This window comes from Haliotis asinina, chromosome 3 (assembly GCF_037392515.1).
Source record: "Haliotis asinina isolate JCU_RB_2024 chromosome 3, JCU_Hal_asi_v2, whole genome shotgun sequence".
NCBI lineage: Eukaryota > Metazoa > Mollusca > Gastropoda > Lepetellida > Haliotidae > Haliotis > Haliotis asinina.
Genome location: NC_090282.1, coordinates 34,935,904 through 34,960,508, shown reverse-complemented (window position 1 = coordinate 34,960,508; position 24,605 = coordinate 34,935,904). Strand labels below are relative to the sequence as shown.

Sequence of the window (24,605 nt, the reverse complement as noted above, 5' to 3'; positions counted from 1 at the left end):
CTCCCGAGGGCCATCGACCGTTACCAAAACGTGTTAGAATACGCCAGATCGAAAGTCAATTACGTGTTCGGCGTGGGGTTGTACATGGCCCCGAGTGATATGCAACTGAGAATAAAAAAAGTGGTGGGTTATAACAACAAAATAGTCATAGCCACGAAGGATCAAAAGTTGGGTATCAACTCCGATATTAACACCCCCTATATCCCACACATCCCACCACGTGAAAAGGGTATAGTGGCGCCACCTCCGGAGTCTAAAGTTCATGTGGAGGTACCCCACACACACTCTCATATTCAGGCTCAGCAGCATATTGATAGTAAAACGGCCCTGGTGGTTGGTGGGGTAACTTTGGGACTTATTTGGTTAAAGATTTCTTAGCCGCTACGTACACCAGACCTGCCACGGCGACGATGGCTGCCCACAGGTTTTGACTGAGCCACATGGCAGTTTTAGACAGAGCGCTCAACAACCACGAGACGATGCTACCCAGGATGCCGGGAAGGGCTTCGGCGGCTTTACCAGCCAGTTTAGCTAAGCCTTCACCGAGTTTTTTTATCCAGTCTTTAACACCCCCACCGCCACTTGGAGTTCCGCCGCCGGCAGGCCCCACAGGGGTTCCCCCTGTCAGTGACACCACTAAGGTTGATATGATTAAACCCAATGCAGTTAGAATACTGACGATGGTGATCCCTTGCTCCCGGAACAATATCCGAATCCTGTTGGCTAAAGTTGTATCCTCATTCAGTATTCTATCGATTGTTTCCCGAATACGACTGATCTGGGATCGAAGCTGTTCACGATTCGAGGAAGCGGCTTCCAATCGTGTACGTCTCTCGTCTTCTAAATCACGTATTCGTTCATTGATACGACGCTTCATATCATCGTTTTCAGTTTCGTTGAGTTTGGTTTTTTCCCTAGCGATGTGCTCGTCGATTTCGTTCAGTTTCCCCATGTTGTTCACGAGTTCTCCACGCACGCGTTTCACGGCTTCGTCTAAGCCGTGCAGTTCCCTTACCGGAAAGTCAAACCCCGGTAACGGTTTGTCCCAGTAGGTGCTCAACAGTTTTTCTATGCTGTCCGAGGCTTCTGTAGCACGCTGTGGTGTCATTTCATCTCTAGTGGTGAGGTGGGATCTGGTAGCTTGCAGATCTTCTTTAACGACCTTAGGTATTGCACCACCGTAATCATGCATGTTTAGTTTTTTACGGATAAATTCGACACCATGGAGGCTGGCTAGAGTTGACAAGGCCAGTGGTTTTTTATTGCGCTTGTTAAAGAGGTCAACCCCTGGGTCAGACTTAAGGCGTAGAACACCCTTTGTATCAACAAAAAAATTCTTATGGTATAGACCCTGTGGTTCAACGTAGTTTTTATCTCTTCTTAAACTTTCGTAATAATCATTTACCGTTGTTTCCAAGAGTTCTTGGCTCAATGGTGAACTAGTAAATGAGGTCTCCTGCTCATCATCGAATGCCTGGGCACTAGCGCCCGGCATCTCCGTCATATCTATGTCTTCATCCATTAGTATTTAAATATATTTTATTTATATATAACAATGTACGGTAGAAAATTAGATCCTTTCAGAAAATTGAGAGAGCCATTAGGCGTCAGAGCCGTGCGACAGTCGGTGACCATCACCAACAATCCCAGCAAGATAGACCAGAATCAAACTCTGCTGGTTAGATTTCCAAACCTTGGTGAGAATGACCTCATTGTACCAGGCACTGTTCGACTGGCGTTCAATATCACGTTGACCTCCGTCAACGATAAACGCGAGCTAGTGCGGAACGTGGGGCGAGCTATCATCAAGAAAACGACCGTCAAGATCAGCGGTAACGAGGTGCTGAGCATCGACGACAGCGACGTGTTTCACTGCTACAAGGATCTCTGGAAAAGCGATGGAGAACGAGTCAATGATGTATACCAGGGTATCAGCAAATCAACCCGGGCGCGCATAGGGTATGTCTTCACGCAAGACCAACAAGACAAGCTATCGGCCGGTGAAAAAGCCATCGCTCTAGCATACGGGAATCGATTCTGCGTGCCGCTCGACTTCGAGTTGCTCACGGGACACGCGCCGTTTTACCAGGCCGCGCTGGGTGATAGGCTCGAATACAAGCTCACGTTTAACGACTATAGCAAAGTAGTGCGTACACCGAACGGTGATGAGGCCAGTTATTCCATAGACAACATCTCTCTGGAGTTCGACATGGTCACTAGCCCGGAGCTGGCCAGGCAGGTTCGAAGCCAGTACTCTGGGAAGATGGCTATCCTATACGATCGCGTACTGAGGCATAGATCAATCGTGCGAGATAAGAGCGACACTGTGTGGAATATCAACCTGAACGTGCCGGCGCGATCGATGAAAGGTATCCTGGTCGTCCCCGTGGAAGATTACGAGCCATTCCAGAGGGACAGCGAGAAGTTTTTCAACCCCGAGATTGAAAAGGTGGAAGTGACCATAGAGGGCGTGCCCAACCAGCTGTTCAGTCATGGTTTGAGACCACACCAGCAGTGGGATGAGATAAAAAAGCTACCAGTGGGGGATTACATAACAAAGGACCTGGACCTAAGCTCCGTGCAGATCGGTGAATACCTGACCACCAAGTACGCCCTATGGTTGGACATGCGATCCACGGATGATGATAAACTGCACGGCAGCGGGCGCCGTATAGATAACGGCAGCGAAGGGATAACCATCCAGATTACTAAGAAGGCTCAAACCGCTGGTAAGTTGAAATTATATCTGTATGTAATTATGGACGCGCAACTTAATATAGACAATGGGAGATTCGTGCAAGCCATCTACTAGTGGGGGAGACCCCCTGGGGTTACCCACTGACCCACACTGCGCCATAGTGTGCGGGCAGACTGGCTGTGGGAAGACCGTTTTCGTGTTGGATATGTTAGAGGGTTACTACAAGGATGTGTTCGATAACATCGTTATCATATGCCCTACTCTGAGCATGAATAAATCGTACGCGCGACCTTGGGTGATGACAGACCCGGACGTACACAAAATCGACCCTGGAACACGCCTGCAGGACTGGTTGAAAGCTCTTCACGAGAAATTTAAAGGGGAACCGACGCTGTTCATACTGGACGACTGCAGCGCTAATCGCGAGATAACAAAAAAGAGAGACATGCTATCGTACCTGGCCTTCTCCGGCCGGCATGCAAATCACAGCGTCTGGGTGCTAACGCAGAAGTTCAACTCGGTGTTGAAAGACCTCAGGGAGCAGACGCGATGGGTGGCCTTATTTCACTGCAAGGACAGGGATTCGTTCGAGGAGTGTTTGAGAGAGAACGATGTGATGAGCAAATTAGAACGGGAACGGGTGAAGAAACAGCTCGCTGAAACTAAACACGCTAAGCTCGTGCTAAAGACCGACCAACCAGTAGCATATATAGTATGCTAAGCAAAGCTAAGCAAAGCTAAGCAAAGCTAAGCAAAGCTAAGCAAAGCTAAGCATAGCTATGATATTTGAAGTATTTGTCGTGTGCAACTTAACCTTCATTTCTCTGTGTTTTGTCTGCATCGGGTATTATATAGTTAAAACTAAATCTTACTTGTTATATTATAAGATGGAGTGTGAGGAATTGCTCGGACAGTTGGAGGCCTCCACCACTGTGGGGGATTCCCCCAAGCGAGAGAAACTGGTGGCATTGGCTGTTGGCGGCAAAGCCAAACATTACTTTGGAGACTACACTCCGGATAAAATTCACAAAATGTCAGCCGAAGAAATAGATAAGCTGTACACTAGATACGAGTCCCGGCTCGGAGCAGAAATGACAAAGACAATAGGATCGGCTATGACCCAGATATACACCGGTATTGTGTCACATTTCCTTCCCATTCCACCAGAGCGCCGACTTTACCTGTGGGAGGACCTCGAGAAAGACCCTTTTATCGAACACGCCGTGAGCTCTATCAGCTGCGGGCTGTACCACAAATATGGTATGTTGTTGGCTCCAGTGACGGCGGTGATTATCACAGCAAAACATTGTCAATTTGAGAGAAAGAATAATAATAATAGTATAGATGGATGCTGCACAGGAAACCCCAGTGGAGGAGACCCCAGTGGTGGTACCCCCCACACCCCCAACAGTGACCCCTTCAGTGGAGGTACCTCCAACAGTAACCAGGCAGAAGAATTCTAAGAGAGTAGCTGCCGGTAAAAAACGGTGGTGTAACCAACATAAAGTGGCCAACCCAACCCGACTGTTGTTGGCTGTAGGCGTAACTGCTGCCGTGGTTGTAACATGGTTATACGCCTCCCACAGTGAGCCACCACCCACCCACAACAGTGGGGGTGTGGGGGTATCCCCCACGGTAGATCCGCATATCATGTTATAATTTTAATATTTTTATATCATATACATAATGTCTGAGGGGAAAACGTTCGTCAACGACGCATACCACGCCACAGTGGTCGCCAGTCTAGCCGTAGGGTACGCTCGGTTGACTAAAATGGTGCTTAAACAACCAACTATCAAGCTAGATTTCAACCTGCAGGATATGGGTATGCTCATAATGAACCTTGGTATGGCGATGGCCACAAAAGACATCCTAGTAAAACAAGGAGTAATACCTGATAATATAATGAAATAAATATAGGGATGGCCACGATAGCTATGATGGTTGGTGGGGCGTTAGTGAATGCCCTGGCATTTTCCGGGAGTAATTTCCTCTTCTCGAAACTACGAGATGATCACGCGGCTGAAATACAGGAAGAAAGGAAGCGACACAATCTCGCTACTGAGAAATTACAAAAGGCACAGGCCGAGTACGCTAAAAAACGCCTCCAGACGATCGATTTCATTAACGAACAACTCAAGCGTGAAAACCATGCCGTTAAAACATTCAACGATGTTGATGAAGCAATGAAAGAATACTACCTACTAACTGGTAAACGATTGGAACCGCTCAATAAACCCACACTCGCTCAGTACTACACACCATCCAAGGGACAAATGAATCGTGAACTGGGCTTCATAGTGTTGGGTATAGCAGCTACTGCGTTGGTTGCGAAGCAATTAAACTAAAATACCTATATAAGTAAACATGAGACCCGCTCCATACCGATGCGAATACATACTTATGGGGAAGACCGAGGCCTGTGGTAGGAAATGCAGGAATCAGGGGTTCTGTTGTTTCCATATGGGAAGTCCTAACTACACGTGTTCTGTGTGTGGTATCGGGGTTAAAGGGCACTACTGTTTATGTAAAGCTCACGGAGCGAACGTAGTCAGACATCAACTCATCTACGAGAATAAAAAAGGCTACATAAAAGAACGTAGGCGACTGCTCAAGATAGACTCCAATGCGTGAAAGGGTTACCTCCCCTTACTGTGAACCAATTAGACATTAGTTCTCTTAGGTGTAAACACTATGTATACTGTGCGCGAGCTGAAGAGGGTCGCAAAACAGAGAGGTGTTCTCGAATGCGGAAGTCAGCATTGTTGAGATTACTAGGTTTAGAAGCCCCTCCTACAGTAAAACAATTAAAAGCTCAAGCAAAACAGCTTGGATACACGGGTTATTCAAACTGGTTAGTCGGATTGTTATCACATGATACCTCGCTGATAGAAGACTTCAGAGACATGTCAAAGGATTGAAATATATTTTTAATAAGGTTACTGTGAACCAATTAGACATTGGTTCTCTTAGGTGTAAACACGATGTCTGCTGTAAGCGAGCTCAAGCGGGTCGCAAAACAGAGAGGTGTGATCGGGTATTCTAGAATGCGGAAGTCAGCATTGTTGAGATTTCTAGGTTTAGAAGCCCCTCCTACGGTAAAACAATTAAAAGCTCAAGCAAAACAGCTTGGACACACGGGTTATTCAAACCTGGGGAGAGCCGGGTTAACCGCATTGTTATCACATGCCCCCGTAGCACGTCCCACTGTAAAACAATTGAAAGCTGAGGCACACGATTTGGGTTTAGGCGGGTATTCCCGTATGAGGAAACCACAGCTTTTAGAATTATTACGACAGAATAGAGCTATTGACCTACAGTTCGTGCGCACTGAGCGCGCTGTGGGCAACTATTTGAGAGGTTGGCGCATACACGTTGATAGAAACATAGACATTACAGATATCAAGCCTCTGATAGCTGATAAGGTCAACCAGGAACTAAATAACCTAGGAAGTATCAAGTTTCAGATCACAGTGAAAATGTCGCTCGATAAGCAGGTTGGGGGCCCCACAGGGGCCACTGAGTATGTTCAGCCTTACTTCCGAGGTAAACAAGAGGTCGTCACACATGCAGAGACCATTGACGCATCAATCGATACCAGTTTTCAGCAGATACGAGAATACCTAGAACGCTACACACACTTGGGGTCCGGGTGGGTTGTAGATAAAATCGATAATATCTATCTAGATATAGCTAACTACGTGCCGTTCAGAGGCGGGTCATACCTAGCCTTGCCTCCCTACTATAGGAACAAACATGCTATAGTAAACGTTAAGAATAGAGGAAACGATTGCCTGAGGTTAGCTATCAGGTCAGCCTTATTTCCAGCTGACACTAATCCGAACAGGCCTTCTAATTATCCCCAAGACGATGGGCTCAACTGGGATGGTATAGATGAACCCACCCCCATATCCCAGATCACTAAAGTAGAAAAACAGAATAATCTGGCTATAAATGTCTTTGGGCACGAAGGTAACACAACAATAGTACACAGGGTCAGCCCGGTGAAGGATCGCCAAGTTATCAATATATTCATGATCCAACGAGGTGAAAAGTATCACTACACGTGGATAAAACACTTTAGCAAGCTGTTGTATGACCAATCAGCATACAAAGGAAAGACCCACTTCTGTGAACGATGTCTACATGGCTTCACCCGAGCTGATTTATTAGAATCCCACCGGGATGATTGTCAAGGTGTGGGGCAGACGGCCATACGAGTCGACATGCCTAAGGAAGGTGACAATATCCTAAAATTCAATAACCACAAGAACCAAATGTCTGTGCCTTATATTATATATGCCGACTTCGAAGCCTTAGTTGTGGGTGGGGATTCCCCCAGTGGTAGCTTCACCCACAAGACACAAGAGCATAAAGCCTGTTCGTTTGGATACATTGTCGTCCGTTGTGACGGGGAAACGAAAGCTCCGGTAGTGTATAGGGGCCCTGACGCGGCTGAAAGGTTTCTAAAGTGTTTGCAGGAGGAAGAAAAAATTATTAGGAATGCATTGTATAGAATCGCTCCCATGCGTATGACCTGAGCCGACAGGTTAGCTCACGCTAGTAGCACTAACTGCCACGTGTGCGACTCACCACTTAACGGTGATTCGGTGAGAGATCACTGCCACATAACTGGTAAGTATAGAGGCGCCGTTCACAACGCGTGCAACCTCAAGCTTAAAATCAACCCTAAGACAATAAACATCCCCGTTGTCTTTCACAACTTGAGAGGGTACGACTCACACTTGATCATGCAGGCCATCGCGAAAATCGATGGTAATATAACGTGCATCCCCAACAACATGGAGAGATACATCTCCTTCAGCTTAAACGGACTTAGGTTCATTGACTCGTTTCAGTTCCTCCTGTCGTCACTCGACAGTCTAGTCAAGGCCAACAATACCTTCCCTATCACCGATCGATACACAGACGCTGAGACTAGACCCCTGCTTATGAGGAAGGGTGTGTACCCCTATGAGTACATGGATAGTTGGGCCAAGTTCACCGAGACCAGACTACCCCCTATTGACTGTTTTTATAGCAAGCTGAATGAGGCGTCCGTCTCACGAGATGATTACTCACACGCGACTAACGTATGGAATAAACTGGGTTGTAAGAACCTGGGTGATTATCACGACCTGTACTTGAGGACAGATGTACTGCTGTTAGCCGACGTGTTTGAAACGTTTCGGCAGACATGTTTAAAGCAGTATAAACTCGACCCCGCATGGTATTACACCAGCCCAGGTCTGTCGTGGGACGCCTTGCTTAAAAAGACCGGAGTTAATTTGGAATTGCTCACAGATTACGACATGCACCTATTCATTGAGAAAGGCTTGCGAGGTGGGATTTCTATGGCATCCAAACGATACGCGAAAGCAAATAATCAATACGTGAAAGGTTACGATCCTAACAAACCAACCAATCACATTCTCTACCTCGACGCAAACAACCTGTACGGCTGGGCCATGAGTCAGTATCTACCTACAGGGGGATTCGAATGGGTACCCCACGTTGATGTTATGGGGGTTGCACCAGATTCGAACAAAGGTTATATCCTCGAGGTTGACTTAGAGTATCCCAAGGAATTACACACATCGCACAACAGCTATCCCCTTGCACCCGAACGTATGAGGGTTAACACAGACTGGATGTCTGAGTACCAACATAACTTGTCAGGTGGGCGTGTGACAGACGTTGAAAAACTCGTGCCTAACTTAATGAATAAGACCAAGTACATCGTTCACTATCGCAACCTACAGCTGTACCTGTCGTTGGGTATGAGGCTGACCAAAATACACAGGGTGCTCATGTTCGACCAGAGCCCATGGATGGAGCCCTACATCAGAATGAACACAGACCTACGAAAAAAAGCCACCAGTGATTTTGAGAAAAATCTCTACAAGCTCATGAATAACTCGGTGTTTGGTAAGACTATGGAAAACCTGAGGAAACGCGTAACCGTGAAGCTGGTTAGATCTAGCGAGGAAGACAAGCTCAGGAAATTGATAGCCAGTCCGGCATTCAACCGTAGTAAGATATTCACAGACAACCTGGTTGCCCTACACATGAAGAAAAGCCACATAAAATTCAACCGGCCTGTTTACGTGGGGATGAGCATCCTCGATTTATCCAAACACCTGATGTACGACTTTTACTACAACGAGCTCAAGAAACAGTACGGCGACAGGTGTGAAGTGCTGTACACTGACACGGATTCCCTGCTGATGGAGATTCGAACCGAGGACGTGTACGAGGACATGAAAAAACACCTCGATTTATACGACACCAGCGACTACCCTAAGACCCATACCCTACACAGTACGGTAAATAAAAAGGCCCTAGGTAAGATGAAGGACGAGTGTGCTGGCACGCCCATAGCCGAGTACATAGGTTTGAGACCTAAGATGTACTCCATACTGAAAGCCGACAATAGTGAGATCCGGAAGGCTAAGGGGGTTAAGAAGTATGTGGTGAAACAACACATCAAACACGCCAGATTCAAGGAAGCCCTGTTCAAGACCCGTACCTTTAGACATAAAATGAACACACTTAGAAGTGATGGGCATAAGATATACGGACTGACTATAAACAAGACGTCCCTATCGCCTATGGACACGAAACGTTGGATAGCTATTGATGGAATAAACACATACGCGTATGGACATGAAAAAATTTGAGGCTATTTACTACAGCCCGCGTGGGTACTGGAAAGGAGCTAACGCAGTAGATAAGCTAGCTAAACTAGCGCGAGTACCCCCGGAGGAAGCCAAAGCGTGGCTTGAAAAACAAGCCCTGTGGCAGATCTATTTACCGGCACCACGCTACGTGCCTAGAAGGAGGTTCGGTATTAACATACCTAATAGCGTTCACCAGGCAGACCTACTGTTCCTACCCCACGACAAGAGGTACAAGTATGCCTTAACCGTAGTGGACATAGCCAGTCGTTACAAGGAAGCCGAACCCTTGACCACGAAAGATTCGGCCCAGGTAGCCAGAGGATTCGAACGCATATACAAACGCAGTCCGCTGACGTGGCCAACAGAGCTGCAAGTTGACCCCGGACGGGAGTTCATGGGTGCCGTGTCACAACTGCTAGCCAAACACGATACAAAGGTCAGGCGTGGCACGGCCGGAGCCCATCGCAGCCAAGCCATAGTTGAGAGATTTAATAGGACTTTGGCTGAGCGCTTGTTCGGCTATCAGTATGCTAGGGAGATGGCCACCCCTGGAAAACGATCGACTGAATGGGTCACGAGGTTACCCAAGGTGGTGTCGGCAATCAACCATGAAGTCACCCGTCTCACCGGTAAGAAACCGGCAGACGCTATCAAACTAAAATCAATAGTTGCGGAGTCGGCCGCTCCATTGCGTGGGAAGGAGAAACAAATACCAGATAGGGCCCTAGTGAGGTATCTATACCAGCCGGGGGAACACGAGGGCGATAACCGTAAGCGAGCCACCGATCCTATATGGTCAGTCAAAACTTACAACATAGATAAAGTGGATATGAAAGCCGACGAACCTAACTTGTACTACTTGAGGGGTGGGCCGGGTAGGGGGTTTGTAAGAGAAGAATTATTGATCGTACCGTACGGCCCAGTGTTACCTCCTACCAAGGCACAGTAATTACCGCCAACTTTTTTGTAGTAGGGGTAATAGTAGCAAGAGCTAATGACCCAACCAAAGCCTTATTTAGTAAATAAGGCTTTGTAGAGGCATTTCTTGAAAGTGTTTTAAAACCCCTATTCCCTATACTACTCTTCTTGTAAGAGGCAACTAACAGGATTGGGTGGTCATGCTTGCTGACTTGGTGGACACATGTCATTGGTTTCAAATTGCACAGGTCGATGCTCATGATGTTGATCACTGGATTGTCTCGATCAAACTTGATTTTTTACAGACTGATGCTATATAGGTGGAATATTGCTAAGTGTGGCATAAAACTAGACTCACTCACACACTTACTCTTCAGCTTTGTGAAACTTGAATGTTTCAGAATCATCGCAACTCCTGGACGTTTTCTCCATGTCATCGTGGAGATGGACATGAAACTCAAGTCTGTGGAGTATATTGTGTTTGATGAGGCTGACAGGTAGGTACCTAGGTGTGGTGTGTACAGTATGTATTAAAAGTTCTAGAAAGTTTATGTGTGGGAACCTGGGGAATGTGGTAAATGCCCTATTGGAACTGGGAAATGGCTACAAGTCTGGAGCAGTGTTATGTACTCTTGTGAAGGGATGAAACTGGCATTGATGTCTGGCATGGCAGATGAGAGGGCAGATGGTTACAGTGTTTGCTATTCTTGCAAAGACCCTGGTTTTGCTGTCAAGTCCATTTCTGGTGGTTTTTTTGGCCAATGGAATATTGTTAGGATCAGTTTAAGCAATACTGTTTTCTTTCCAAAGTAATATTTTAGTTAAGACATTAGCAGACTGTAGCATCATATTTTGTGGAGAATTGTTTTCAGTGACTGCAGTGTCCACCTGCCCTGTAGACATCTTGTTGTCTTGTTGCAGGTTGTTTGAGATGGGCTTTCAGGAGCAGCTGCATGAGATCATCCACCGACTACCTGAGTCACGCCAAACTCTGCTCTTCTCAGCAACGCTGCCTAAACTCCTGGTGGAGTTTGCTAAAGCAGGACTGACAGACCCTACACTCATTAGACTTGACGTTGACAGCAAGCTCAGTGAAAATCTTAAGGTAAGGTACATTGATCTATGTTGGCTCAATCCTTCATTTCCTCCAAACGGTCATACTGAGCCATAGAGCTATTGTAGCTCTACAACTGTCATACCTCTGTACTGGAACATAGACTTATGGCAGTCACAAATTTAGTCAGAGTTCACCTGATGTGACCTTTACACAACTTGTTTGTCGGCAAATACCATTTCAGACATGAAAATGATATGTGTTGCGATACACTGATAAAAAAAACATCCACATGCATCCAGAAAACTTCGTAATACTCAGAAATCTTCAGATATTTAAATGTTTCACACCAGAAGTTAAGTTTGGTTTGAACTTGTGATCAAAATTTTTGTTCAAGTGTTTGTCAATGTTTTTAGGGGCGATGGGGTAGCCTAGTGGTTAAAGCATGCGCTCATCACACTGAAGGCACTGGTTCGATTCCCCACATGGGTACAAATACTACCATGTGTGAAGCCGATCTCTGGTGTCCCTGCCATGATGTTGGTTGAATGTAACTAAAAGCAGTGTAGAACTGAAAACTCACTTACTTCTTGTTTTGGATCTGATTGTTTTAGACATTTATTCATTAATGACCAGCCATCTCTCATATGTCCCTACTAGGTCAAGTTGCAGTCTAAAATGTCACAGCTCTTTTTTTTTCTATAGTGGAGAACCTAGTTCAAAACAAGTAACAATTGTTTTGATGTTAGTTTTTTTGTTTCCTTGTTTCATTTGTGCCAAATATTTACATATTTATTTGTCATAATGAAGGGTTTTTATCAAATATTAGTCAAGCATAGTGATTTTGTTTTATTTCTGCTTTACCAAGTACTAGTAAGCATTAACTCTATTATAAGTAGTTTTTTTATTTTCAAAAAAAACACCTCTGGCAATATATTGCAATACATATTGCATTATATGCTTATGCATAGCAGTATATCACATTCTCTGCAATACTTACCGCAGGTGCATAGAATTGTCAGTTTAGACTAGGAGATCTTGCTTTAACAAGACTTATAATTAGAACTCTGTCTGTTTGCCTCCAGCTTTCCTTCCTGGCCTGTCGGGCTGTTGACAAGCTGCCCCTCCTCATCTACCTGCTACAGTCTGTTATCAAGGCTAAGGAGCAGACGGTCATTTTTGCTGCCACCAAACATCATGTGGAATATCTAAATATGGTAAGCACACAGTAATAGAAGGTTAAGCAAAAGACCACCACCATCAAACATGCAGCAGATCTTTATTTTTGTTAAAGAGGGGTAACAGGGTTCCTAGTTTTATGAAATCGTTTCCAATACGAGATAGAGGGATCATGCCATTCTGTAGTATCATCACTCGTTACCAGATTGCATCAAGTTCACCATTTCTGTTACTGTGAAGTTTCTGTCACAATATCCTTCTCACTACCATATTATGTTGTGATTGATCACAAACCTGTTACCTTGTTATGCTCAGGCGATGTACGGGTAGCCTAATGGTTAAGGCATCTGCCCATCACACTGAAGGCAAGGGTTCAGTTCCTCAAAGTGTGAAGCCAACTCGTGAAGGTCCGAGGTAGAGCAGGCCATCAGCAATGCATGCTTGCCATAGAAAGGCGACTATGCTTGCAGTAAGAGGCAACTAACAGGATTGCTGACTTGGTTGACACATGTCATCAGTCCCCAATTGCACAGATTGATGCTCATGCTGTTGATGCTGATTTGTCTGGTCCAGACTCGATTATATTAACAGACCACCGCCATATAACTGGAATATTGCTCAGTGCAGCGTAAAACTAAACTCATTCACTCACTCAATGTGCGAACCCCTTTTCTGGTATCCCCATCCATGATATTGCTGGAATAATGCTAACAGCAGGATAAAACCAAACTCCCGTATTCATATACATATACAACTTCTTGCTTCTCCCTCTGTTCAGTGAACAATTTTGTCATTGAAATGTAGATAGAAAAGTAATGTATAATGGGGATTTCAAGGCAGATTAAATGCCTGGTACACTGAGCTTGACTTACTTGGGCATTCTGGAACAAAACAGCTCCCTATGTATGTCGCACCTAGGGATTCTCACACAGAGTACTTCCTACGACTTCTTCACCTGGGTATATTATAGAGTAGGTCCCTACAAGTGTCTCATCTGTGTATTCTTGGGTAGAATAGGTCCCCATGAATGTGTCACCTGTGTATCATGATTTTTTTAACCTGAGAATTCTTGCGAAGAATTGGCCACCAAGAGGCATTCTTGGGCAGAATAGAGTAACACATTGTTATCATCCAATTCTTACTTGAGTTGATAGTTACTAAGATTGGCAAGCTTGACTGAAACTGTCCAAGAGTCACCCTGTGAAGCAATAATGGATGGAATGAGTCAAACCAGGGTTTAATGGTAACAGTGTGTTAACTGATTGGCTAAGTTAACTGTTATCTTCTAAATTGTTGCTTTAAGTTATCGATGTTGGTTTTTCTGTGCCAGATTCAGTTTGTTTACCATGACTGAAACATGTAGAAAATTTGTCACATTGTGAAACATCTCCATTCACTCACTCACTCACTCACTTGCACCAGGTCCTGTCCAAGGCTGGAATTCCATCCAGTTACATATACAGTTCCCTGGACCAGACATATCGCAAAATCAGCGTGGCCAAGTTCCAGCACAAGAAGGTCAGTGTGATGATAGTTACAGATCTGGCAGCCAGGGGCATTGACATCCCAATGTTGGACAATGTCATCAATTTCAACTTCCCAGCAAAGTCCAAGCTTTTTGTACATAGAGTTGGTAAGTTGTTTCCTTATCATCTGCTGTTTTCATGATTTATGAAGAGTAGTATGTACAGAGTGCTTCAGTAACTTTGATAAATGCGGATGTTAACTGCCTTTCTCAAAGTATTATGCTAAATCTGTTTGCGTAATACCATAATATTGCTTAAATTAACAGATTGGCCTCAAGTATAATGGGGTGAGATCACACAGAAGCAACCCATGAGTCAAGTATTCCTACGTGAGATAGGTGAATCATCACTTTTTGGAACCAACTGATTGTTTCAGGTCGTGTTGCTAGAGCTGGTCGTAGCGGAACTGCCTACAGCCTCATAGCCCCTGAGGAAGTGCCCTACCTCTATGACCTCCATGTGTTTCTGGGGAGGGCTGTCAGAACAGTGCCCAAGGGCAAAAAAATCACAGGTACGATTGTCTGTAGCCAGCTTTGCCCAGGTGCAGTCTGTGATTGTACTGATTCCAGTATGAAAATGACTTTCACAGTTATCATTTGTTAGACAGGGACAATATGTATGTGATCAAGAGAAGCACCTATCAGACTTTGCATTTTGTTGAAGTGTAGCTAGTTGAGGGAGTTAGATTGCTGTCTCTGTATACTGGTGATTTGGTGCCTTACTCTGAGAGTGTGAATTTGAATCAAGGATGGGACTCAACCCTAAAATGTAGTAAAAACTTTATTACCCGAATTAGCAAGTTAGCTCAGTTTGTGACAGAAGCTGTCACTGTTGATGAAAGCAAAACTTGGATGTAAATTTGCAAAATTGGTTTTTAATTTCCTCTGAGCTGAAAGTTACATATTTTCCTGTTCTGTTGCAATGTGATTTTTCCTGTTCTCTTTAAAATCTGAAGATTTTGATTGTTAGTAACCAATGCCTGTTCGTGTGTCCAGATGATGGTTGGTGGTTCGGTGAGGTGCCGCAGCGAGTGATAGATGGTGAGGCAGAGATGGTGAGACAGCTGCATGATGAGTCTGTGGACCTGGTGAGTTGTTCAGAACAGGCTTTGGGACCTTTATAATATATATGTGCAGGAAAATTGGAATCTTGCAGCACTCTTTTCTGACCATTGGAATATGTAATGCAGGAAGTCTCTTCATCCCTTTTTGAGAGAGAACTGATTTATACATAGTGGTACTCTCAGTGTGTTGACATTACCACGCCTGAAAAGGTTTGGGAATTGTTACTGTACTATCTTATCATCATCATCAGATAAAAAATGTTGTTATCCATAAAATATCTAATGTGTTTAAGTATCTAAAAATGGCAATCAAACAGTTCACTCGGAGGAATTTGAGAACGCCATGCATAAGTGCCGACAAAGTTAATGATTCCTTAACATGTGCCATGCTGTCTCTATCATTTCTTACACATCTGACAGCCCATGTCCTCCCTCATAACAAATAGTGGACTGGCATATTTTAATGATAGTTTGTTAAATAAGTTTTTTTATTTTTAGAGCTTAATTCTGCAAAAATCTCACAGAGTTTTTTTTTTATGATCAGCATTTCATGTAGTTAAATTTATGTTTGTTAGTTTTCAAGTTAGATTGCTATTCATCAGTCCACTTTTGAGTCAAACAGATTGTTCACATCACTGATGTGACATCTGTTACATTTGACCTCTTTCTCAATGGCACTGCGTAATCATAGACTTCGGCCGCGGGAGCCGTGCCAATTTACACTTACCAGAGGGGTACACAAAGTACGCAGTCTAGATTACCAGTTGTCCGACTTCCATTGAGTACACTAGGTGATTAGGTGACTGTGTGCTGGTGATTAGATGTCTTACTCTGAGGTGCGTGGGTTCAAATCCCAGATGGGACTCAACCAAAAGTACTAGAATTTGTACTTTACTAAGGGAGAGTAATCCTAGATATGACATATGTTGCTGCTTTTACATATGATTATTGCATGTTCTTATTTGTTGTTTAACCCTTTCACCACCTGTTACTTAAAATATTGTGTGAAAGTTGATTCCCTTCGTCAGCAAAACTTGAAGCGTGTGAGTGAAAACGCTTACAAGCACTACGTCAAGTCTCGACCTCTGCCTGCCCAAGAGTCCGTAAAGAGAGTCAAAGACGTGGACAAGTCAGGGGTGAAACTGGGTGCTCACCCTTGTTTTGGTAAGGATGTACTCTGGACTGTTGGTTACCTTGCAGGTGCTTGTAACAGGTGTTTCTAGTGCAGGTTTTCTCAGCTGTGACAACAGTCTTTCTACATTATGCACAAAGCGTGTAAATTTGTCGTTTTGAAGCTACCCTAGAGCACCTTAAATAGAATATAATCAAAACCACTGAACAGAAATTAGATGTTTGTAGTCAGAAAATACCTTTACAGAAATTATCTGTTTCAGACAACTTTCCGAAACCAAATGCTGTGATATGTCTTTTCTTATAATATTTTGTCCAACATACCAATATGAACCAGAATGTTTCATGGAAAGAAGTATACATCGACGTTTCAAACCAAAGAATATGAAACAGTCATACTTTAGTAAGTCTGCATGTTGTTGCTTGCATGTGAGGGGAAATGTGACTAAAAGATGTGATTGTGTGACTATGGCAGTACTCTTCTACATCCACAGCCAATGTCAAGACGGGAGACGAGTCTGAGCGTCTGGACCTGCTGGATGCTCTCCGTAACTACAAGTCCAACACAGTCAGTATCTATGTGGTGATCATTGTCCATCTCCTCCATCAGCGTAGGATCAGTTCCTGTTGAATTCCATGGGAACCTGGGCCCCGTTCCTTAAAGTGATTGTAGCATTAAGATGATTGTAACTCCCATATTTTAACATAGACTTACAATTGTCATCGCCCTGTGATGGCTTTTAGGAACAGGCTCTGGAGTAGAGTGTCTGACAAGCATCCAAGTCCCAGTTATAGGAGACTAAAAGACTTGAAACCATTGAGCAGCTTTCAAAACACCTACCCATCCATCTGCACAGGATGGGTTATTTTCAACACGGACAGCCAGGTTTTAAATTCACCTGCCTGACAGTGTAGTTACAGTTTAAACATGCATGTACGAATCTATTTTGTGGGCAGGTAAGTTTTGGTCAGGACTGGCAAGGTTTATATCAAAACCAGTCCTGTGGAATGGCTGAAATGTTTGAGAGTTTTGTACCCTGCATTGAGGTTTGTAGGTTGGACTAGCCAGTGTAGGAACCAGTACTTGTGACTTACGGGATGAGACATGATTGATTGTCTGCACATTTGAAAATTTAGAAACATAGCTGAATGTTGAGTCTAACAACAAACATACTCTGCCACAGCAAGCAATAAAGAGATCTTCCCATGAAGTGCTATCAGATTTCTACATTTTCAGGGTAGATGTTGGTGGATATAAAATTTATTGCGTGGCTGTTTGTAGTGTTAAGGGGCAATTGGGTAGGCTTGTGGTTAAACCATTCACTTATCACACCAATCACCTGTGTTTGAATCCCACAGGAATATGATTAATGATTCCCGTTTCTGGAGTTTCCTGCGTTATTGTCGGTGTTAATATACCTATCTGAGTTCAGTATTGTAAAAGGTCTGACGAAATGTATCTTAAGGAATACCTTTATAAAAATGGGGCAGCTTGTGTTGATATTTGGCACTATAGTAAAGACACAGACTCCTTCATGCACAGTTCTGAAGAGAAACATCCCAATAGTGGATACACAGTGCAATGAAATCCACCTTGCCCATCCCTTTCGAAACTGGATCTACAAAACAGTTACTGTAGCTAAGGGCTGCATAACCCCCAAATATGAGGTGACTGCAACTCATGTACTGTAACACTGGCTGAACTTGCTTATGATAGTGGTATCAGTAACATACTTTGTGGTACATTGCCCTGGTCATTACTCATATGTACAGGATAATTTGTTAGCATGGATGTTTGAAACTGCAGGTATTTCACTGAAGTGATTACAGTGTAGATTTTTACAGATATGTTGGTTTCACAAACAAATGTATTTACGCTTAGTTCAGTAAATCTCATATATGTAATGAGCTGTGAAACTTGCAAACAGGTTTTGATACTCGGTTTGTCTGCCATATCTCTGCGTATTGTATTGCAATACTCACTTCACTGACACACTGTGCTATAACAGATAGAGCGACCAAACGTTCACTGCAAGAACAAATCATGTTACAGACAATATTTGAAGTGAATTCGACCAACAAGAATCCATCATTTGATGTGATGAAGAACAAGCGGAGTTGGCATGAGAAGGTGGTCTGCAGAAACCGACTGAAGGAGGCCAACATGCGGGATGCAGACATGGACGAAGAGGATGAGGAGGAGGATCAGGAAGGGGAGGAGGAAGCAAATCAGGAAGATGTTAAGGTTTGTGTTATTAGATATGTTTTATTGCACGGCTGATCCAACCCACCTGATACCTACTTGACCAGAGACTGGCAGCAGTGGTGGATATGTAAAGCATAAATATCACTTTATGGGGCATATCTTAACCCCAACAGGATCTTCTGAACGCCAGTTTGAGTCAAGGTGCACGCATGATTTGCTGCTGAATGAAACTCTTTTATAAGAGCCATACAGCTTTATACAAGATGAATGCATGTAGATCCTCCGCTGTTACTTGGTGTAGGAATGTTCTTTCTTGGGTATACCAGTAAAGCATAACTATTCATATTTATGGAGTATATCTTAGCCATAACTGAATCTTCTGAACTGTTTTGAATCCTACTTGTGTTTGACATGATTCAATGTTGTTAAACCAAACTGTCAGAGGTTTCACTTTCCCATTGGTTTAAAAAGTCTGTTTTTCCACATGTTGTGTTGTAGTAATGTCTTTAAGTAATTTGTACAGCATGTTTACAATAATCTAATAATAACTTTAAAATGTGTACTTTTACATTTATTCTGATTTGTGAATTTTGACAATAATATTATATTTTGAATTTATTTGGGCTTGACTTAAGATCCAGACTGTTTCATATGATTTTTTGAGCCATGTACATGTTGAATGCATGTAGATCCTCCGCTGTTACATGGTGTAGGAATGCCCTTTTTCTGTCTGTAGAATGTGTTCACCACTGTGATTGCCTCCAGCAAACAACACTCTGGCAGGGATACCGCCCAAAGGAGGAAAGGCAAGAAGCGGAAACTCATAGACATCAAAGATGAAGAGAACTATCTCCACTACCGTCCTGCAGACTACCAGAGCGAAAAAGGGTCGGTTACAACTTGGCATATTAGCTATTAAACTGTTCAATCAACATCTGGCTGTTTAAAAACGTTATAATTAATAATCACATAAGGAATAAATTAAGCTGAAATGCTCTGTTGTGTTGTTTTGAGACACAACACAGACCTACTGTAAACAAGAAGAATATTTGTCATTGTAATGGAATGAAACAGTTTGATATCTTGGTAGCAGGATCTGATAAATATGCTGATGAAGTCTCCTAGCAAGAACTATTTTCAGTTTCCATACATATGAAGTTAGTGTGTGCTCAGTGTTCACAATGAGTTCAGATGAAAGGTCTTCTTATGTGTAGGTTATTGTGTGGACAAACTATGAATAATAACACTGTATGATTAATCAGACATACATACACTATATTCATACTTGGTTTCTAATGTCATTTCATGTTTCATATTGGACATTGTATGAAATAATCCATTTTTAAAGTCAGAGATGATTAACCTTGTTTCTTAAACTGACTGTCCAATGTCAGGAAATAATGGTACTTGTTATGCATTCCAAATGCCTGTCTAAGACATTATTTAATGCGTGATACACAAACACTCTTGGGTAATAATCACCGTTCATCAATCAACTTCACAGTGTTTGGATTGTAAAAAAGTTGGTCTGATCCCCTATGGATAGGCCATTGCAATTACTGAATGAGATTTCGAGGGTCTTGTCAATAGAGCTTCTCATTCTTTCTCAGGGAGTTTATGGGAGTAAAGCACCTTGCATATACATTGTGTACCACTGGTTATGTTGTGGAATGTTTCTTTTAGCCTAAGTGTCAGCAGTACATTTGAGCAGCAGGCCTCCAGTGCTGTTTTGGATCTCACCGGGGATGATGAAGCTGGGATCAAGAAGAAAAACAATCAGCTGAAATGGTGAGTTGTCTCCCTTCAGTAACAGTTCACTGTCAATACTCAACATAAGAAAGTCTTGAATGGTTGAAGATCAGGTGATCCAAATTTCAGTCTTGACCCATACCATGCTTAATAATGATGCTGGATGTAACTGAGTGATTCTACAGGTGCAGCAGATTAAATATTACATTTGTGGTCTCTTTGTCTCAACTCACTATTTATATGTGGTAATAAACAAAATTGCAACCTGTATCCTTTTCCCCGAAATTTGATGGAATACCATAAACATCCTCCATCCTAAAACACACTTGATGTGAAAGACATCCTTTAATAGTTTATGAAAACTGGGGGCAGGTGTCCAGACTTAGCTGACGCATGTCATCATATCCCAATTGCTGGGATTGATTTGCACTGTCAATCACTGGATTGTGTGACTATATTGTTTGCAAAAATGCTGAGTTCAGTATTAAACCACAAAAAAACAAACAAAACCTTCCACAATGTCGTTAACAGCAGAAGTGGGCCTTCATTACAGTGTTTTGGACAAAAATCAAACATATTCAGAATTAAGGTCAGGTGTAGCAATGTTGATTTACTCATTTTACTTGTTTTACATCTACATCAATAATCTTTTAAAAGGGATAGAAAGAAGAAGAAGTTTGTAAGGGAAGAACAGGACCCGAAGAAGAAGAAGATTAAAACAGAGAGTGGCACCTGGATCTCAGCCTCTTACAAGTCCAATGCATATCCTTTGCTTTATTACACTAGCAGCCTATGGCATTCTGGTTTTAAACTGCTCCCAATAAACCATACATTAGAAGGTGACCTAATGAATTGATAAGTCAGTTCCTGTAACGTGAACACATGTAAGTTTTGTTGTGATCAGGTGTAGGACACTGGTCATATCAGTCACTGGGGTATCTAGACTTAACAGGAAGCCATCATGCAGTTTGAATATTGATGAGTGCTGCATTGACCAACAAGTGCATCTTATTCTTATCACACAACCTATTAAACATATAGTTGTCCATTGAAATAAGACTAAAATTTCATAACACCGCTTACAGTCACTCAGAGTTACCAGTTGTCATTGTTGTTTAGAATGTGAGCCAATTAAGCTGTATATGTTGTATAAGGTAGCTGAATGGATAAGGTGGTTAGGTAATGATTTTCTTGACATCTTGTGACCCATGAAGGTCCCTGTGTAGAATAGGCCTTCAGCAACCCATACTTGCCACAAAAGGCGACTATGCTTGTTGTAAGAGGCGACTAACGGGATCGGGTGGTCAGACCCGCTAACTTGGTTGACACATGTCATCAGTTCCCAATTGCGCAGATCGATGCTCATGTTGTTGATCACTGGATTGTCTGGTCCAGACATGATTATTTAAAGACTGCCGCCATAAAGCTGTAATATTGCTGAGTGTGGTGTAAAACTAAACTCACTCACTCACTCGACATCTTGTCCTCTTCCGCTGATTGTTGCTTACAATATTAGGTTTGACCGGTCCAGACTTGACTGATTCCAGGCTGATATCATATGGCTGGACAATAATGCCTCCTGATTGAAAAACCTGTTAAAGTGCAAGTTCATATTGATCTTCAGTAATCCATGCTTATCGTAAGAGGTGAGTCAGAGGATCGGGTGATCAGGCTCGCAGACACATGTCATTGTATCCCATTTGAGTAGATCAATGCTCACTGGTTTGTCTGGTCCAAACTCAATTATTTACAGACTGTTGCCATATTGCTGCAGTATTGCTGAGTACAGAGTACAACTAACCCATTCATGCATGACAGAAAAAAAAACAGGCAGAATTTGCACAAATATTCCTTTCTGTGTATTTTCCTTAATGTCTTCACTTACCGTGACTGGCGAGACAAACACAAAATTGACTCAAACCCAGGTGACAGTGATGGCGAAGGTCAAAAGTCAAAGTCAGGAAGACCAGGTCGTCTAGTGGTAATGGGCTCCAAGGGACGACTATGTGAGTTCACTGCATATACCATACAAACCCAACTCTTTCCTGAAAGGTTGTTTCAGAAGCTTAACAGTTTAGCAAAGGTTCATTGAAGCTGTTTGACATAAAGGCCTGTTTCGAAATAATTAGATTTCATGATGCTCATCTTACATGTATCCCTAAGTCATTCAGGGTCAGTTTACTCATTCTTGCCATACTACTGTTGATATGCATCATGGTGTTAATAAAGTGTCGCCTACCTGATTATTATGACCCAACAACTTTCATGGATGGGGCATAAAACAACACTTATTTGATTGCTTGTCCATATTACCTAGCCATGTATCTTCATGTTGTTTGTTTACATTTCATGGGTGGCTTGTTTATTCAACATTGTTCTTATATATAAGGCACCAGTTTTTGTGTCTGTATTACATGGATGGTATGTGGACTAAACACAGGGCTCGAATTAACGAGATGATAACCTAATTGCACCAAATGCAACCTAAGACAAAAACTATTTGCAGCAGCCAAATTCCAGTAACAGTACTTTTATGGAAATGACCAGACGAAAAGATTCGTTGATTTGGCCAATAGATTCTCTCACGTTCTTGTCATTTGCATATTGCCGGGCTGATTTAATTCCAAGTATTTCTAAAAATTCATAACTGAGAGGTGTCTATAATTGCAATATTTACACGCCATAGCCATTCAGAGTTTAAAAGAAATATGAGCTAACATAATTATGCTTATAATCTTAGATTTGATGTTGATTTAATTCTCAAAAACTGACTTGCACGAGGTGCAAGTTAGACTAATAACCAGGTTGCATTTTGTAGTATTGGGTTGCACCAGTGCAAATTATAAAGCACAACATTGAACCCTGTGAACGTTACTGCTGTTATTGCAGGGCACACCAAGGGATCTGAAGAAGCGTCAGGAACTAAGAAGAAGAAACAGTTTAAAGAGCTGAAGTCAATTGATCAAATAGCTAAGAATAGAAAACAAAAAAGCAAACTTCAGAATTTCCAGAAACACAGAAGGGAAGAGAAACGTAAGAGGAGAGCATTTAAGAATCAGAAGATGAAAAAACAAAAATAACTGGAAAAGCTTCAACATCTTCAGTCAGTCCTTGAGTTCATCATCTATTCAGTTTTGTTAGTATGTGGTCTACATCAGGTGACAGTAAGGATGCGTGTGTGTGAGACAGTAACAGAAGTGTTTAGCTAAACATTGCTTGCTACTTTGAATTAAGGTTCTGAAGTATTTAAACTTCATGTAAAGGGAGTAGCTACTTGTTGCAAGCCTTCTGCATCAGCAGGTGTCGTGTTGCAGTAGAGAACTCATGTAGCCACTCGGCAGGTGTTGCAATGGATAAACACTTGCAACAACCCTAATATATCAGCAGGTGTAGTGTTGCAAGGGATAACCACCTCCAGCAACTGTAATATGTCAGCAGGTGTTGTGTTGCAGTGGATAACTACCTGTTTGTGTAGAGATGGAATAGCTACTTGCAATGAGACTAATGCCTGGGCTGTTATGCTGTACGCCCACTGCTGAAATGCCTCAAATATCTGACATAAGAGGCTGCTTAGAGAGGTGAGGTTAAGGTATTTCAATAAATTTGTTTCATAATTGGTAAGGAAACAACTCTGTCAAAGGATTAACAGTTTTGTGTCTTGATTTAGTTGTCATATAATATGAAACACTTTTGCCTTCATCCTGCTCTGGAGGTAAATATTTGTGATGCTTCCATACAGGTGTGGTAGTACAACAGATGAACCGCTTTTGTGGTTATTCATATCTGTGTGTATGTAAAATTGTAAATATTGCGCATAAAATAAATATTTGTGAATAAAATATTCAATGCCTAGCTGTTACCAAAGTTCTTGCCTGTTTACATACTTTTCCAACTGTTGTGGCTTATTGTATATTTTTTCCCCCGACATCAGTACCTTGTCTTTGTGTCCATTGACCAAGATGCAATGCAGTGGAACTATGGGTTACCAAAACAATCTCATCTGTGTTGACAGAAAATTGGTTTCATGTTGAGTATTACTATATTGCTCTAAGTACATAGCCTGCTTTGAAGTGGGTTTTACAGTTGGTTATCTCCTCCGTTTTAATAACTAAAGAACAAATAAACTCAAATATTTTGTACTCTTTAAACCATTAAAGATCAAAGTGGTCAAAGTGACAATAATGTTGTAAGTAATATTAAATTAACACCCACCTCGCTTCCAAGAGTGAAATTGTTATGTTGCAAGCAAAATGTCATGCAAAATCCTATTGTCCATCAATCATATACATGTTACTATCAGTAGAAAGTAATTTTGATTTTGTAAGTGGATGAAAACAAACTTATATAGCAATTTGTCCTCAGAAAGGGCACCGCCATTTTTTAAAATCGTGAAGTCACGAG

The 24,605-nt window shown here is 42.5% G+C and overlaps 1 protein-coding gene across 2 annotated transcripts in view; it reads left to right on the top strand.

Moving 5' to 3' along the window:
* LOC137277866 (ATP-dependent RNA helicase DDX54-like) overlaps positions 1-24,056 on the top strand; it is a 47,961-nt gene extending 23,905 nt beyond the window's left edge. Inside the window, exons 7-20 of one of the 2 annotated variants that reach the window (XM_067809836.1) lie at positions 10,698-10,793; positions 11,218-11,401; positions 12,436-12,567; positions 13,952-14,162; positions 14,432-14,566; positions 15,051-15,142; positions 16,147-16,282; positions 16,744-16,817; positions 18,303-18,494; positions 19,192-19,343; positions 20,139-20,243; positions 20,862-20,966; positions 22,086-22,210; positions 23,094-24,056. In XM_067809836.1, coding sequence (XP_067665937.1) covers positions 10,698-10,793; positions 11,218-11,401; positions 12,436-12,567; positions 13,952-14,162; positions 14,432-14,566; positions 15,051-15,142; positions 16,147-16,282; positions 16,744-16,817; positions 18,303-18,494; positions 19,192-19,343; positions 20,139-20,243; positions 20,862-20,966; positions 22,086-22,210; positions 23,094-23,284 — 1,930 coding nt within the window. In that variant the 3' untranslated portion in view covers positions 23,285-24,056. Of the gene's footprint in view, positions 1-10,697; positions 10,794-11,217; positions 11,402-12,435; positions 12,568-13,951; positions 14,163-14,431; positions 14,567-15,050; positions 15,143-16,146; positions 16,283-16,743; positions 16,818-18,302; positions 18,495-19,191; positions 19,344-20,138; positions 20,244-20,861; positions 20,977-22,085; positions 22,211-23,093 lie in introns of both variants that reach the window. The other variant, XM_067809837.1, reaches the window with a different exon arrangement.
* The last annotated feature ends 549 nt before the right edge of the window (positions 24,057-24,605 follow it).